Source organism: Protopterus annectens, chromosome 7.part0, assembly GCF_019279795.1.
Source record: "Protopterus annectens isolate FY-2018-M chromosome 7.part0, PAN1.0, whole genome shotgun sequence".
Taxonomy (NCBI): Eukaryota; Metazoa; Chordata; order Ceratodontiformes; family Protopteridae; genus Protopterus; species Protopterus annectens.
The window spans coordinates 1,192,105,093-1,192,123,537 of NC_056739.1; the positions used below are offsets into that span (position 1 = coordinate 1,192,105,093).

An 18,445-nucleotide genomic window follows, 5' to 3' on the forward strand; every position below is an offset into this window, starting at 1 on the left:
TTCTGGAGAGGTCTCGGAAGAGCATGGCTCACCCAATGGGGCTTCCTGATGCTCAGGATCTCTACGCTTTAATGGAGCATGTGTTGTAGAGGCAGACACCGGTGTTTAAGGGAGAGAGCTGCTAGTACTGATGGAGTGGTTGTCGACGTGGACAATGCCCTCCTCATGGCCTCGAAGGCCCCTCGGCCCTGACACGAGGAATCCCCTGGATTAGCAGATTCAAGGGACTCTCCCAGCACCAGGATGGAGGGCTCTGAGCCAGCGTTCGGAGCAGAGCTCACTCGAGCCAAGGCCCTGAGAGGCAAAGTCAGAACCAACAAGTTGGTTTGACTATCCTCCCAGGACCTCACCGTCGAGCCTCCGCTCTGAGATCCCTCGGTCGGCCCAGAAGATATCAGGGCAGTTGGGGATGACAGATTTAAGGTATGTATCATCCCCCAAGGGCTCCACAATCATCAATTCCAAGCTATCTGGCTCCAAAACTTCGAGGCAGATCAGAGGAGGAATAGAAGATGATGGGGGAACTTGTGTCAGCTCCGAAGTCCCAGAGGTCGGTACCAATAAAATTTTTGCAAGCGCCAGTATCTGCAAAAGCCTCTTCACAACACGGTCCACATCCAAATCAGAAAGTCTACTTGAGGCCTGAGAAGAATGTGTGGATGAAGCCACTGACTGTAAGATGGGGCGTTTCAATGTAGGTGATACCGGCTCCAAAGTTGGGGATCGGCTCCTAACCAAAACAACAGTTCAGCTCCATTGGCTGTACAGCCAATGTTGAAGCTTTACTCGACCCAGTTTTTGGAGTTGATGGACTTTTTCTTGGCTCCGAAGAAGTCTTTGAGTGTTTGTCAGTCTTATCCAGTGACTCTTGGAAGGAGGATTTCAAAAGATCCAGGAGTTTCCTCTTCTTCTCATGCAACACTCCAGCACTAAAAGAGTGGCATATAGAACAGCTTTCTTGTAGGTGCACCTCACCTAAGCAATAGACACAGTCAGTATGTCCATCAGAGATGGACATCTTTTGCCTACATCTTGGGCATTTTTTCAACCCAGACTTGGATTTTTCTTTCTCCTGATGAGACATCAAAACAGTAAGTAATAGAGAAAAAAAAACGTCTATATGTATAAGAAAAAAAAACACTCAGAAATATAAGAGTTTCTAAGCTATGAGAAGAATATATCAACACTAACTCTTAATAATGAGATTTCTTAGATAAAGTGAAAATTATCTAATTATCCAAATATAGTATATGTATAGCAACAGCACAAAAACTCTTACTATCTAAATATCAAAATATTTGCCCTGTAAATAAAAGGGGTCTAACTCAGAAAACACACTATGTAGAAAGTACAGTTGTGTACACTTACCATAAGTGTAGATATTAGAGTGTATTCACTGTTGCAGTCATCACATTTGGGTTATCCCTGCCAGGGTAGCCCTCGGCCAGCCCGAATAACAGAGGATTAGTATTTCTGCGTCGGTTGCTGTCGCTTCAGGACTGACGTCAGGTCGTCAGTAGTATAAAGTAAGGCAGCCAACGCCATTACTTCAGTTTTTCTTGTCCTGTCAGGAGTCCCCAAGTGGGAGCCAGGATATAGTGGAAGAACCCCATACGAGTAGAGATGTAAGTACAGAGTAAATACCAAAAAGGTCCTTGTAAGGAGAGAGAGAAGAGGGGGAGGGAGAGAAACCAGGACTGCAACAGTGAATACACTCGAACATCTACATTTATGGTAAGTGTACACAACTGTACTATGTTCTTCGTGTTTCACTGTTGCAGTCATCACATTTGGGTTGATTCCCAAAGCTGAGGAAAAGGGTGGAGGCAGTCAAGGAGACTAGGGGCTGGCTAGGATGCCCTGCAAGACTGCAGTGGCAAAGCCTGCTCAGGATTTGGAGAAGATAGGCAGGTGGTAATGCTTGGTGAAAGTGTTAACAGATGCCCTGGTGGCAGCCTCCAAGATGTCCCTGGTGGGGACTCCTCTGTGGAAAGCTGCAGAGGTTGAGGCTGCTCTGGTAGAGTGAGTTCTGACCCCCTTAGGGGGAAGTTTTCTGTGTTGCTTGTAACAGAAATGGATGCAGTGTGCTATCCATTTGGAAATGGTTTGTTTGGAGATGGTTTTGCCCTCTGCCCCTGCCACAAAGCTAACCAGCAATTGATCAGTCTTTCTGAATGATTTAGTCCTGTCTAGATATAATCTGAGCTGTCTGTGCACATATAGAGAGTGCAGGATCCTTTCCCCCTTGTTTTGTCGGTTAAGGAAAAAGGTAGGCAAGTGAATGGATTGGTTGAGAGCTACACTGGACACTACTTTGGGCATGAAGGATGGGTTAGTCCTGAGGGACACCCTGTCAGCATGGAAGATGATGAAGGGCTCTACAACCATGAGTGCTTGTAGCTCAGAGACTCTTCTGGCTGAAGTGATGGCCAGAAGAAAAGTTATATTCCAGGAGAGAAATTTTAACTCTGCTGAAGATGCTAGTTCAAAGGGGGGCAGAGTGAGCTTTTCCAACACAAAGTTTAGGTCCCAAGCTGGGGTTGGTGCTCTTCTGGGTGGTCTCAAGCTGCTAGCCACTCTTAGGAACTGTTTCATCAGTGGATGTGAGAAAAGAGGATGCTCAGTGTGGAAATGAGCAGAGATAGCAGAGGCATGAATTTTAATAGAGGAAAAGGAGAGACCACTGTGTAGCAGGTCAGCTAGGTAATCCAGGATGAGAGGCAGGGAGGGCTGTGCTGTATCGGCCTCCCTTAGCATGAATCCACATGCAGAATCTTTTCCATTTGTCAGCATAAGACTTTCTAGTGCTAGGGCGTCTAGCCTCACGTGCAACATCTAGAACCTGTTTACTGAGGTTGCCAGATTGATTAGAGGTCAGGGAATGAGCCAGGCTGCCAAATTGAGGGTCTGCAATTGGGGATGCATGAATTCTCCTTCCCTCTGGGTCAGAAGGGTTGGGGTCTGGGGGAGATGCTATGGTGGCAGAGGGGACAGGCTGCACACCAGTGGGTACCACTGCTGGCGAGGTCAGTCTGGAGCAATCAGAATTGGCCTTGGTTTTTCCTCCCTTATTTTGAGAAGCACCCTGGTGATGAGAGGTAGTGGGAGAAATGCACAGACTGAGAGATTGACCCAGGGGAAGGAAAGGGCATCCACTTTCCAAGCCATGCAGTGATGCTCCCTGGTGCAGAACTTGCTGAGCTGATGGCTGGTGTGGGAAGCAAAGAGGTCAACCTTCGGGGTGCCCCATTTGTGAGTTATTTGGGTGAAGGTTCTTTGGTGTAGCTGCCACTCATGTGTGTCCAGAACATTTCTGCTTAAGTGGTCTGCCAAAGAGTTTAGAGTGCCTGGCAGGAATTGTGCTAACAGGTGGAGTTGCATGGCAGTGGCTGTGTGCCAAAGGGTCATGGCCAGCCTGCATAGAGGGTAGTAGTGAGTCTCCCCTGATTGCTGATATACCACATCACAGTGGTATTGTCTGTTTTGAACAGGAGAGCCCCTGGGGAGAGAAGGGGCCTGAAAGCTGTCAATGCATGCTGGACAGCTAACATCTCTTTTTGGTTGATGTGTAGATGGATTTGCTATGGGCTCCATTGGCCCTGTATGCACCTGCTGAGGTGTGCACCCCACGCATAGTCTGATTCATCTGTGGTGAGGGTCTGGGTGGCAGGTGGTGGTGAGAAAAGGTAGTCCCTTGTTGTGGGAGCATGCTGCTGCCCACCAAAGAAAGTCTTTCCTTAGACAAGGTATCACTGTTATAAGTGTTTCCAGGTCTTGAGAGTGTTGACACCAAAGGCTTTTTAGGTACCACTGTAGTTTCCCCATATGCAGTCTGGCATATGGAATGAGTAGAATGCAAGATGCCATGAACCCCAGGGCTTGCAGGATTTTCCTTGCAGTCAACTGGGGTCTGGTGGCTAGTTGAGAGAAGTAGGCTGTCAGGTAAGCTTGCTTTTCTGGTGTAAGGAAAGCCATCTGGGGTGCCATGTCCAGGCTTGCTCCCAGGAATATAATCCTTTGGGTGGGTACTAGTTTGGATTTCTTTTCGCTGATAGTGTATACCCTAGGGAGGTCATTAGGGACTTTACAAAGGCCAGGTGTTTGAGCAGCTTTTCCTGACTGTCTGCTTGAATTACGCAGTCGTCTAAGTATGGGAAAATCTGGATATTCATTTGTCTGCAAAAGGCAACAGCAGGAGCCAAACATTTTGTGAAAACTCTGGGAGCAGGAGATAAGCCAGAGGGAAGCGCAGAGAACTGAAAGTGCAGAGATCCTGCCCTGAAACATAGATATTTCCTGTATGATTCCCTGATAGGAATGTGGAGGTAGGCCTCTTTTAGGTCTAGGGTGGCTAATCAAGCATTCTTGAAGAGCATGGGTAGGAGTTGCTGGAGGGTGAGCATTTTGAATTTTGGTATCACCAGGAAGATGTTGAGAACTGACAGATCGAGGATGGGGCGCCAGATGCCCTCTTTTCTGGGTACCAGGAAAAGTCTGGAGTAGAAACCTTGATATTTTCTGTAGGAACGTGCTCTATTGCTCTCATGGAGAGCAAGGAAAGGACTTGTTCTTTGCCTCTGCCCACTGGTTTGGTGGTAGATCTGGAGTAGAAACCTTGATATTTTCTGTAGGAACGTGCTCTATTGCTCTCATGGAGAGCAAGGAAAGGACTTGTTTTTTGCCTCTGCCCACTGGTTTGGTGGTAGATCTGGGAACCCTTTTGGGTTTGGAAGAGTGTGTAAAGAAAATCTGTATCCCTGGAACACTATGTTGAGGACCCAGCTATAATTGATAATGGTAGACCAGGTGCTTCCATGGAAGGAGAGTTTTCCTCCTAGGGGTAAGTGCAGGTGGGCAGAGGGAGGGGGTGGGGGAGGAGAGTCATTGTGAGTTCTTACCATGAAGGGGTGGCTTAGAACTCCCTGGTTTTGAAGTGGAGGAACTCCACTGCTTTGATCTCTGCATTCCCTGTGGCTACTGTCTGGGGGGGGGGGTCTGCTTTCCCAGATTCTGGGCTGAACTGACCTGGTGGGGGCAAGAAAGAACCAGTGCTTGGAGGGGTAATGCCTGCTGAACCTGGTGGCTGGACCTGTAGGAATTCCTTAACTGTCTGCATAGATTTAGCTTTTTCTTCCATCTTTTTTAAGACCTCCTCTGCCTTGGTGCCAAATAAGTTGTCTTTGTGCAAGAGTGCATCCAATAATTTAGATCTGACATGGTCTGGCAAGGGCTGTTTCTTAAGCCAAGCATACTTTCTAAGGACAAAACCAGTGACTGCTGCCCTGCAAGAAGATTCTAGGGCATCAAATCCACAGTGTAAGGTGTGCTTATTCACTTGACTTGCAGAATGCATTAACTCTTGTAACGCTTTAGATTCTGCACAAGCAGGAAAGGAGGACACTTTTGGTTTGATGAGTTCGATGTTATGTTGCTAAAATTATAGCATATGGAACTGACAATTTACTGCTCTGTTAGCAGAGGTGTATACTTTTTTACCCCATCTGTCTAGTGCTCGGGAATCCCTATCCGAGGGGGAGGGATTCTTAGCAAAGGTTGCTTTAATTCCTTTAGGCCCTTGAGAAATTACCGCAGGGTCAGCAGAAAGATTTTTGAAAAGAAATTTGTGTGAGTCAGGAACTCTGTAATACCCGTCAGGTTTACTGGGAGCAGGAGGGAGGGTGTCAGGAGTCAAACTGGATTCTAGAAAAACATCATCCACAACATCCAGGACTGGGGGAATGGCCAGGGGTCTGTGCTGTGGAAGATCTAAGAATTTTCTGAGTCTCTTTTTAGACTGAGGGTAGTCCTGAAATTCCCACTGGAAATGCTTCCTTAAGGTATGAAGGGTTTCTCCAAAGGAAAAGTCTTTGGGTGGAGAGGCTGAAGGAATTCATTCGTCTGCATCAGAATCCTCATAAGCAGGGAGGGGTTGCATGTCTTCATATTCAGATGCATCAGAGTCATCAGACTCCTGTTCAGATGAAATTACTGGGGACAGATCTCTTTCTTTTGGAAGGGGTAGCTTGGCTTCCCCTAATCAGCATGATAAGGTCTTCCGCCATTTTAAGCATTTGAGACTGAGGCAAGGGAGCAGGTGCCCGAGATTGGGTCGTTGGTTTCTTAGGTGTGGTTCATACCCTGGGCCTTATAAAGTTGGTAGTTTTTGTAAGAACGGTAGATGTGAAAGAAGTCGTCGGTTTGTGTGGAGAATCGGTAGAGCAAAATACTTCCTCGGAAGCTGGTGCCTGCTCAGTGGCTCCGGACCCATCCAAGGTAGACAACTGCAGGATCTTTAGTCGAAGAGAATTAACAGCATACCAGACTCCGAAATGGTCTCGGTAGCGGCCTACAAATCCACAAAAGCAGGCATCAGGGGCTGCAAAAGCACCTCGCTGAGGACTGGAGAACTGCCGACTAGTTTAATGGAAGCGTCTTCCGTAGGTTTGGACCTGTGCAGTCCGTCTCTGTCTTTATCCTTATGTTTTTTTCGGAAGAGCTGCTGTCAGATGGCTTACCGAAGCCATATTGGAATTTGAGGACTGTAAGCAAAAATATTTATCTACAATAAGGGCCCAGCGATGTATAGTTCTGGTGTTAAACAAAGCACAAAAGCGACAGCGAGAGACGTTGTGGTCTGGGCCTAAGCAAGTGGCGCAGTAAGCATGAAAGTCTCGGTGTGGTATTTGCTTTCCACAGGTGAGACAATTGCTAACTTTTTCTGACATCAGTTAGAGCAAGAAAAAAGGATTCCCAACAGGGTACTTAGCTTTAGAAGACTTCAGCTTCAATTCAGAAGGCGAACTCCGGTAACGGCCGACCGTCACTCATGTGAACTGCTTCTGATTCGGGCTCCTCAGCAAGAAAGACTGATGTAATGGCGTTGGCTGCCTTACTTTATACTACTGGTGACCTGACATCAGTCCTAAAGTGACAGCAACCGATGCAGAAATACTAAGCCACTGGCATTCGGGTCGGCCGAGGGCTACCCTAGCAGGGATATCCCAAATGTCATGACTGCAACAGCGACACACAAAGAACATGAAGAGATAGGGAGAGACTAAAGGCCTAAAACAACACAGCCACTTAAAACTACTTATTTAAACTAAGTATCTAACTTTGAATATCTAAATATTTAACTATTTATCTAAATATCTAACTATCTAAATATTTAAGCTAAGCTTTTTAAGACAAGTTTTAAGAAAGAAAAAACAATTTTCACTGGCCAGAGCTGGTGAACATCCGATCAAGTTGCAATGGCAAACGAGATCTGAGGGAAGATCAAGGTGCATCATGGGAGAGGGAGTTGGCCTCAAGCTGGTTGAAGACCTCGAGCTTTTGCATTTAGCCAAGTTGGAGCAGAGGATCCGCTCCGAACCCATCAGTAAGAATGAAAGGCGAGATAGAACAACTTCACATACATTATTTTCCCCCACATACCATGCTAATTATATGTAGCAACTCAGAGATCGCAATACAATAGGGAAAGGGCAAATTCTCAGACTTGGGCTGTACCACAATCTTCCACAGAAAAAGTCAATATGTTCTATCAGGTGAACTGGCTTATTATCCATGCAGCTGGAACATTCAACCAACTGACAGTAATGAATATACATACATACACACACACATTTATATATACATATATATATATATATATATATATATATATATATATATATATATATATATATATTTTCACACACATATATATATATATACATACATACATACATACACACACACACACACACACACACACACACACACACACACACACACACACACACACACACACACACACACACACACACACACACACACAGCACTACAGATGCGATGTTTGCTCTGAGAGTGTTGATGGAGAAGTACAGAGAATGTCAGAAGGAGTTGCATTGTGTTTTTGTAGACTTAGCGAAAGCATATGACAGGGTGCCTAGAGAGGAGTTGTATTGTATGAGGAAGTCAGGAGTGTCAGAGAAGTATGCAAGAGTGGTACAGGATATGTACGAGGATAGTGTGACAGCGATGAGGTCTGCTGTGGGAGTGACGGATGCATTTAAGATGGAGGTGGGGTTATATCAAGGATCAGCTCTGAGCCCTTTCTTATTTGCAATGGTGATGGACAGGTTGACAGACGAGATCAGACAGGAGTCCCCGTGGACTATGATGTTTGCAGATGACATTGTGATCTGTAATAAGAGCAGGGAACAGGTGGAGAAGACCCTGGAGAGATGGAGATATGCTCTAGAGAGAAGAGGAATGAAGGACAGCAGGACTAAGACAGAATATGTGTGTGTGAATGAGAGGGAGGATAGAGGAATGGTGAGGATGCAAGGAGTAGAGGTGGCGAAGGTGGATGAGTTTAAATATTTGGGGTCAATAGTTCAGAGTAACAGTGAGTGTGGAAGAGAGGTGAAGAAGAGAGTACAGGCAGGATGGAGTGTGTGGAGGAGAGAGTCAGGAGTGATTTGTGACAGACGAGTACCTGTAAGAGTGAAAGGGAAGGTCTACAAGAGGGTAGTGAGACCAGCTATGTTACAGGGGTTGGAGACAGTGGCACTGACAAAAAGGCAGGAGTTTGAGCTGGATGTGGCAGAGTTAAAGATGTTAAGATTTGCACTGGGTGTGACGAGGGTGGACAGGATTAGGAATAAGTATATTAGAGGGTCAGCCCAGGTTGGAAGGTTTGGAGACAAAGCCAGAGAGGCAAGATTACGTTGGTTTGGACATGTGCTGAGGAGGGATGCTGAGTATATTGGGAAAAAGATGCTAAGGATAAAGCTACCAGGTAACAGGAAAAGAGGAAGGCCTAAGATAAGGTTTATGGATATGGTGAGAGAGTACATGCAGGTGGTTGGTGTGACAGAGCAAGATGCAGAGGACAGGAAGAAATGGAAACAGGTGATCTGTTGCGACCTAGCGGAACAGCCGAAAGAAGATGATGATACACACACACACACACACACACACACACACACACACACACACACACACACACACACACACTCAAATTTGTGAATGATCCGTTTCCTGTAGTCCAGGGTTTAGCTTCCTCTGCTATGCTCATGAGGTGAGTCTAAAGATGGACCATATGGATCGGTGCTCTCCCTCAACAAATACAAATAAATAAATAATAAACATACAGTAACCACATAGTGAACACATTACTGAGGTGGAAAACTTCTCATTACTCCTCAAAATCATAGTTAATTGGTTTTGTATAGCATTCTCTGAGTGGGTTTCCTTTCAGTCATTAGTGTGCAACCCTGGACACAGGAATATATAAGCAAAGGGTTATGAAGGCCCCTATGTAAATACATACATGTGTTGTGTGGGGTGAAGCAGCATACAAGCAAAAATGTTTTGTCTGTGTAGATGGTAGTATGCCTTACGTCGTCAGTGTGTTAAGTGGCAGTCGTCAGTGTGTTAAGTGGCAAAAAGTGCAACAAAGGGTGATAGGTACAGTTTCCAGAGTTGTGAAATAATGCCAGGATGTAAAGAGAAGTAGGGAATTTAGGAGAAAGGTATCTTGGTGAAACACTTTAGGTATACATCAGTGAAAAACATGAGTACAGTATTTGTAAGAAATTTATCCGAGTACAGGACATACTTTTGTACTCCAAACACTCAAAGAAACTAAAAGGTTTGTGGTTCACAGTGATTGCATTTGGTTTTGGATTTTAAAAGTAATTGTGCATTTTGTATTTTGCTATTTAAATATGCCAAAATTCGAAGTTCATTTTCACAGCTGCAGGATGTGCCATATCAGATCCTGCAGTTGTGACAAGAGACTAATTAGATGTCGGTCCATCTCTCTGACATTACACTTTTACACTGTCAAATTTCAGTCAGATGACAGAGAAGAATCTAAATACAGTAAGCTATATATTAAAGCTCAAGTTAAAATAGAAAAGTACAGACTTCCATCAACAGTAGCTACATGGCCTACACTTGAGTCCAATATCAATGTGTACAGCCTGTTTTTGCACTCTGGTTTACAATGAATATTGACAAATACGTATTTGTGCATGGCATCACTATTTACACAAGGCAGCTCTCTCAGTGCCTAAATGTATAAAAGAATTTCTGCAGTTTCTTGAACATGACATGTCAAAGGGTCAGACACAGAAATCAAACCTTATGTTCATACTGCCTTGTTCACTTTGAATGACAGAGGTTCAATTACAGAGGGTGGAACTATCACCAGACACTCTGACTTTGTAGGCACTGTCTCGGGATTAGTAGAACACATGCAATGTTCTTCAAAGAGCTTTGCTATACTTCAGACACATGATCAGTAAACAGCAGACGGGGATTCAAATGTTCTAACCTACCTTATTCACAGCTTCTGCTGGGTTGTATTTGGGGCCCAGAACAAACACCTTCTGACCTCGCTTTATCAAACCACTGTAGACCCTTGCAAAAGCAACAAAATGTTCCTTTTCTTCCACTTCAGTTTCTGTTTTTTGGGGTAGGGTTTCCTGTTCAGTGATAGACTGCTGTTGTACACTTCCTAATAACAAAAAGTTAAACAGATATCAGATTAAATGATAAAGTACCATTTCATAATGCTGTGCTGTATACTTTTATAAAGTCTCTTTAAAAGTTTAGACATTAGTTTATAATTGTAAGCAGTAAACTACTATTTAACATATTCAGCTTGACCAAGTTGCTTTTATTTGGCAAAATATTTTTGACCAGCATTATAGTGACAAAAAAAAGAATGAAAACCATCAGAAAGAAGATGCATAAATTGTTGAGAATCATATATAAAGTATCATTCTTCAAAACTATATTATCAAGCATTAAATATTACCTGAAATGAAAAAGAATAAGGAAAAAAATGTTTGTCTTCACTAGTGTTTTCTGGTATCTATACAGACTGTGAAACAATTAATACCATGTAAAATTTCAATCCTTTTTTTTTAATTTCTCCAAATATTTTGGGTTTCTAATACCATGATGGGAATGGACCCCATTCCTAAGTCAAAGTACGATTAAAGTTCATGAAATTAGTATTGTTTCAATCTTTGATGTCAGCCAAAAGTGCTCTTCGCAGCACCCGCAATGTGCCCAGCAATAACTCCTCCTGCAATTCGTATGGAGTTACATGTATTGGTATCATATCTAAATACAATTGTAGACTCTTTTGTACAACACGTTGCGCCTACTACTATTGGAAATGTCTGGGTATCTTTCTTGCACATTGCTCATTTCTGCCTGCAAATCCTGATATTTTATGACTTTGTGTCTCCCTATACGCAAGACACTGTAGCCACTGGGTGTGACGATTTCAATGATCAATGCTACTTTTGTCTTTGTTTTATGGACCACTGTATCTGGTTTTCTAGCATCTAGATTTTGAACTGTCGGTAATGGGTGATCCCATATGATGTATACTTCATCATTTTCTGTGATGCTTTGTGGCTCATGTTTCCAGTCTTTTTCAGCCACTTCAATCCCATAGTGTTTGTACAATCCCCAGTGTAACAGTCTTGCCACGTTATTATGCCTTTCAGTATATTATACTTCTGCTATTAGTATGTCACAACAAGCAATGAGGTGTGCAACTGTTTCCAATTCTGTTTTACAAAACCTACATTTGCTTGTTTCTCCTACATGTTCAAGGGACTTTGTAAACCAACGTGTACGTAAGCCCACTATCTTGGGCCACCAATATTAAAGTACAGTTTTGTACCTACCATAAATGTAGATGTCCGATAGATATGCAACTGCAGTCATAACATATGGGTTGTCCTGCCTCAGGCAGCCCTCGGTCGGCCGGATTCCAAAGTCTGGGTCCGACGTCGGCTGATGTCACATTTCTCTCCGACGTCAGAGCGGCTGGAGTATATAAGCATCAGCCGATGCCATCTTCTTCAGTGTTTCTTGCCCCAGATGCCAGGTGCCCTCCAAGGAAGGCTGTAATCAAATTGGAAGACAATAATAGGTTTCCAGACAATAAATAAGCAATAAACAGATACACCATAACAGATATCCCCAGCTAAGGATAACAGGGAGAGGAGTGGACCCAAGGCATAGAGGGGGAGGATGGAGGGAAAACCCAACTGCAGTTGCATATCTATCGGACATCTACATTTATGGTAGGTACAAAACTGTACTATGTCCTTCAAGAATGCAACTGCAGTCATAACATATGGGTTGAATACCATAGCTTAGCTGGGGGAGGTGGTATGCTCTAAGAAAAGGATGGTGTAGCTATCAATCCCTGCAGGACTGCCGAAGCAAAGCCTGCTCTGGATCTGGAATATAAAGGGAGGTTGTAGTGTTTGGAAAATGTATGCACGGAGCTCCATGTAGCAGCTTCTAGAATGTCTTTTGTAGGCACCCCTCTGAAAAATGCTGTAGAGGTGGCTGTAGCTCTGGTGGAGTGTGGTCTGACATTGGCTGGCACACTCTTTCCATGGAAGGAATAACAGAATCTGATGCAATGTCCAATCCATTTTGAAATTGTCTGGAAATTGCTTTTCCTTGTACTCCAGGGGCGTAAGCTACAAAAAGCTGATCAGACTTCCTACTGGTCTTGGTTCTGTCTAGGTAGTAGCGAAGTTGTCTGTGTATGTCCAAGGTATGTAACAGTCTTTCCCCTTTCTTCTCAGGATTGGGAAAGAAAGTAGGCAGGTGAATTGCTTGATTTAAAGAAACCCTAGATACCACTTTTGGCAGAAAGGTAGGGTTGGTTCGTAAGGAGACCCTGTCTCTGTGAAAAGTTATGAACGGTGGTATTGCCATTAAGGCCTGTAATTCCAAAACCCTTCTTGCTGAGGTAATGGCCAGCAGGAAAGCTGTCTTCCAGGAAAGAAATTGTAAATCCACAGAAGCTGCTGGCTCGAAGGGAGGTAGAGTCAATTTTTCTACGACAAAATTGAGGTCCCAAGCTGGTACTGGTGCCGTTCTTGGGGGCTTTATATTCTTGATTCCTCTAAGAAATTGCCTTAACAAAGGATGTGAAAACACAGGTGGATCAGTGTTGTATCTAGCTGAGATAGCTGAAGCATGTATTTTTATGGAAGAGTATGAGAGTCCGTTATGTAGCATATCTGCCAAGTATTCCAGAATGAGTGGAATGCTCAAATGTGATGCATCATGACCTTTGTTGGTATTCCAAATGCTGAATCTCTTCCCTTTGGCTGAGTAAGCCTTTCTGGTAGATGGTCTGCGGGCTTCTGTTAGTATCCGCTGAACTTCCTTGGATAGAGGTAAATTGAGGTTATTTATGGGATTTCCCAAGCTGTTAGCTGTAGCGTCTGGATGTTGGGATGAACTGTCCTGAAGTTGTGTTGAGTCAAAAGTTGGGGCCATTGTGGAAGGGCCCACGTTTTGTTGTGACATATGCTCCGTAGTAGTGGGTACCAGTGTTGTCTTGGCCAGTCTGGAGCTATTAGGATCCCCTTTGGCTGCTCTGCTTTGATCTTTAATAACACTGTGGTCATCAGTGGCAGAGGTGGAAATGCATAAATTATTAGGGAGCTCCAGTTGAATGAGAGGGCATCTATTTTCCATGCTTGTGGATGACATGTCCTTGAGCAGAACTTTTGTAAGTGATGATTGAGGTGGGAGGCAAATAGGTCTACGTCCGGCCTGCCCCATGTCGAGGTGAGTCGTATAAAGATGTCTGGATGTAGCCTCCATTCGTAGGGGTCTAGAAATTCTTGCTTAGACTGTCCGCCAGAACATTGTCTTTGCCTGGAACAAACTGGGATTGTAACTGTATGTTTAGACCCAGTGATTTTTCCCAAAGATTCATTGTCAGTCTGCAAAGGGGGTAAGAATGAGTGCCCCCCTGCTTGTTTATGTACCACATCACAGTGGTGTTGTCTGTCCGTATTAGTAGGTGGCCTTGTTGAAGTTGTTGTCCAAAGGCCTCGATGGCATGCATTACTGCTAGCATTTCTTTTTCGTTGATATGCAGATGTGTTTCCTTTGGTGACCATTGCCCTTGAATACATCTGCCCTCCATGTACCCCCATCCAAGGTCTGAGGCGTCTGTGGTCATGGTCTGTGTTATCTGAGGTTTTTTGAACGACATACCTGTGTTTGACTGGCTTACTGTGGCCCACCATAGAAATTCCTTTTGAAAACATGGAATGAGTGGAATAGTTGCTTCTAGGTTGTTGCTGTGTTGAGACCATAAGCTTTTTAAGTACCATTGAAGCTTTCTCATGTGTAGTCTTGCTAGTGGGACCAGGAGAATGCAGGATGCCATGTAACCCAGGGTCTGTAGGAAACTCCTTGCAGTCATCTGGGTGAGCTTTGCTAAACTTTTGAAGTAATGAGTTAACTTCTTTTGCTTGTCTTCTGTCAGGTAAGCCATTTGAGAGGCTGTGTCTAGTTTGGCTCCTAAGAAGGTTATTTGCTGGGATGGCTGAAGTCTTGACTTTTGAAAGTTGACTGTGTATCCCAGAGCCTGTAGCAAGTGTATGACATAATTCAAGTTTTTGTCAAGGTTGGTTTGTTGTCCGCTTGTATGAGGCAATCGTCCAGGTATGGGTAGATTTGAATCCCTGGAGCCTGCAATGAGCATTACTGATGCCAGGCATTTCGTGAATACTCTGGGCGCAGTAGATAAGCCAAATGGCAATGCTGAGAATTGATAATGCTCTGGCCCTGCAAGAAATCTGAGGTATCTTCAGCAGCTGTGTCTGATAGGGACACGCAAGTATGCCTCCTTGAGGTCCACAGTAATCAGCCAAGACCCCCTGCCCAGCATGGGAAGGAGTTGCTGTAGAGTCAGCATTTTGAACTTTGGTACTATGAGAAAAGTGTTTAAAGCGGACAAGTCCAGTATTGGTCTCCATTGAGTTTCTTTTCTTGGAACAAGGAACAGTCTTGAATAAAACCCCTGACCTTGCTCTTGTTGTGGAACTTTTTCTATTGCTTTGATCTGAGCAAGCAGAGAAATTTGCTTGATAGCCTCTGCCCTCTGATTTTGTGGAAGGTTTGGCATGCCTTGTTTTCTTGGCAAGGTATGAAAATGGAACCTGTAACCGTGGTCTATAATGTCCAAAATCCATTTGTCTTTTGTCAGTTTGTGCCAATTTTTTGAAAACAAAGATAACTTTCCGCCCAAAGAAGCTTCTGTTTGCTCCTTGGTCAGCGGAACTAGAGGAAAGTCATTGAGATTGTCCCTGCAGGGCAGGAGAAACCCCTGTGTCACTTCTTTGGTTTGCTGGTTGCCATTGTCGTCCCCTGTAGGATCCTCTGTATTGCCCTTTTCCTCGGGCACGCCTGTTTTTGCCCCTTTGAAATCTTTCAGGATTAGGAAAGGACCAGTTTTTAGAAGGCCAGTTCCTGCTGAATCTGGGCGGCTGAACCTGGAGGAAATCTTTGACTGTCTCAACTGACTTGGCTTTTTCCTCAATGGACTTTAACACATCTTTAGCATTAGCACCAAAAAGCTTGTTCTTTTCCAAGGGTGCGTCAAGAAGTTTTGCCTTAACATGATCTGGTAAAGGTTGTTCTTTTAACCATGCATGTCTATGAATGACCGCCCCTGTCATAGCTTCCCTACATGAAGCCTCCAATGCATCATATCCACACTGTAGAAAGTGATTGCTAACCTGCTGAGAATTATGCACAGCCTCCTGCAAAGACTTCCTATCTAAAGGTTCAGGAGAGGCCAATCTTTTCTGTAAATCATCTAACAGGAAATCCTGATATTGAAACATGTGAAAGAGACAATTGAGAGCTCTCATAGATAAAGTAGTGGAGGTGTAAACCTTCTTCCCCCATCTCTCTAAGGACCTTGCTTCCCTGTCGGAAGGCAAAGGGTTTTTGGAGGTGGTAGCTGAAACCCCTTTAGGCCCCTGGGAAATTGTTTCTAAATCAACAGCATGGGCCCTAAATGAGAATGGGTTTCTGGGACCCTATAGTATCGGTCAGGCTTGACAGGAGCAGGAGGAAGAGTATCAGGGGGGTAACACTGGAGTCAGAGTATAAATCATCCAAAACATCAAGCACAGGAGGTATAGCTAGGGGTCTGTGTTGGGGCTTTTTAAGGAAGGTTCGAAGGCGCTTTCTGGAATCTGAATATTCCTGGCCTTGCCACTTAAAATGCTCCCTCATGGAATGCAGAACTTCCCCAAAAGAAATATCCTCAGGAGGAGAGGCCGAGGGAATGGAGTCCTCTGCATCTGAATCCTCATAGGTCTGGAAGGGCTCTTCCTGGCTTTCAGAGAGAACAGAGTCCTCAGAATCTTCATCTGAAGGAAGAGGGTCAGAGGGTTCAACCCTGGGCCTCTTATCAGGAGGAGGCTGGGATCCTCTCTCAGGATGGGCCTGGGAACCTCTTATCAGGAGGAGGCTTGGATCCTCTCTCAGGATGGGCCTGGGAACCTCTGATCAGGGAAATTAAATCTGCGGCCATAGACATGATTTGAGTTTCAGGAGTAGGCTGAGGTAAGGTTTTTAGCAGTAAGATGCTTGGACTTGCTTGCTGCCTTAGCACGTGTGTAGGCCTTGATAGACATGGACATGGGAGGCCTAGCCGCTGCACGTGCAGGAGTGACCTTATCAACAGCAATGGTCTCGGGCATTTCCTCGGTTTCAGTATCCGGAGGAAAATCAATAACTGGCGTCGGAGTGGCCTCCGGTATCGGAGGTATCGGTAATGCGGTGTCTTCGGTTCGGAGTGGTGGAATAACCGCCTCAGAGGGAACCAGGGGCACTCGCGGTTAGTTTTGTCGTGGTGTCGGTGGAAGACGCGGGCCGAGGATGTCGGTCCCGGTCTTTTCGTTTCTTAGGAGTCTGCGTTTTCGGTTGTTCCGACGGCATTGTGTAATCAAATTTTTCGCCAAAAAAGTCTTCAGCGAACTCCGCCCGGGGCCTGAGAGTGCGCTTATTGAAGCGAGCACAGGCGGCACAGGCCGAGACGTCGTGGTCTGGGCCAAGGCAAGGGAGGCAGTAAGAGTGGAAATCCTTATGAGGTATTTGTTTACCACAAGACAAACAATTATTTACTTTTTCAGTAATTTCTGACATCGGCTGAGGCAAGAAAAGGTCCCCAACGGGGTACTTAGCTTTTCTGATGACTTCGGTTTCGAAGAATACAGGAGCTGACCGACCGGCACTTGCGAACTGCTTCTGCTTCGGGCACCGCGCGGCAAGAAAGACTGAAGAAGATGGCGTCGGCTGATGCTTATATACTCCAGCCGCTCTGACGGAGAGAAATGCGACATCAGCCGACGTCGGACCCAGACTTTGGAATCCGGCCGACCGAGGGCTGCCTGAGGCAGGACAACCCATATGTTATGACTGCATTTGCATTCTTGAAGGACATCCTTTCATCTCTTGGTTTGACTTAACTTCTCCTTAACCATTCCTGCATTTGTTCCTGATCAACATGAGGTTCTTCCAAAAATGTTCTATACTTGTAACTATATTTATGCATTTTCCAAATTTCTTGCCTTCTCATCTGGTCCTTCACCTTATATTCTTTCATTTGTTTTTTGGGACATTCAGTTGCTGCCTGATTTCTATCTCCTTTTGGTTTGATCTCCATTCTTGCGTGATGCTGATATGTTTCTGGTAGACTAAGCAGGGAAGTCATCTTAGATTTATTCTACTCATGTTTCACTACATTTGGGTCTTGTGAGGTCAGCAGATAAGTGTACAGTCCCACAATTGCAGATCTATACATGTAATCAATTTCAAGGAGACCCACACCTCCTTCAGAACGGGGAATATATAATCTTGGTATGCACTGATTTTTATAAATCATTTGGTGAGCATGAAGCATCTTTCTTGTTTTCCTGTCTAATCTATTCAACATGTTTTGGGGCCAGTCAATCACTCCAAAACTATAAGTTAGGACAGGAAGAGCAAATTGGTTTCTAGCTTGAACATTGTTCCTAGATGTCAACACTGTTTTCAGGATTAATTTAAGTCTTCTAAAGTATTCCTAAGTTTTATTCACATTTGCTCATGTTTTATTGTTGATCCTTCATCAATTCCCAAACATTTATACACTCCCTCTTGCTCATGTTCTTTTATATCACATCCTTGCCCCAAAATAATGTTTTCTTGGTGCTGCAGTTTTCCTGCTTTAAAGGATGCTTTGGCACATTTATCAAGACCAAATGACATTATTATATCATCCGAAAAAGTTTTGGCATCTTGCAGTTGTGCTTTCAGTTCCTCATCTCATGAGCTATACAGTTTTAAATCATGGACAAAGAGAAGATGAGAAGTCGTTACACTTTGTTGTTTTCTAGAAGTCAAATTATAGCCATGGCCTAAGCTTTTAAGTAGACATTTTAATGGGTTAAGGGCAAGACAGAATAGCAGCAGTGAGAGAGTCACCCAGGAATATCCCCAGTGGAATTGTTATCCCTGGAATAATAATTTGTTCTTTATTATGGCTTAATTGCAAAGTGGTCTGCTACTGTTTCATGGTCACTGCAATGTAATCAATCAGTGTAGGATG

The 18,445-nt window shown here is 44.4% G+C and overlaps 1 protein-coding gene across 1 annotated transcript in view; it reads right to left on the reverse strand.

Moving 5' to 3' along the window:
- The window catches only part of EFL1 (elongation factor like GTPase 1), a 1,877,823-nt gene that overhangs the window by 1,381,423 nt on the left and 477,955 nt on the right, over window positions 1-18,445 (reverse strand). Inside the window, exon 14 of the mRNA XM_044077803.1 lies at window positions 10,335-10,513. Within this exon, the coding sequence (XP_043933738.1) occupies window positions 10,335-10,513 (179 nt within the window). The remainder of the gene's footprint in view (window positions 1-10,334; window positions 10,514-18,445) is intronic.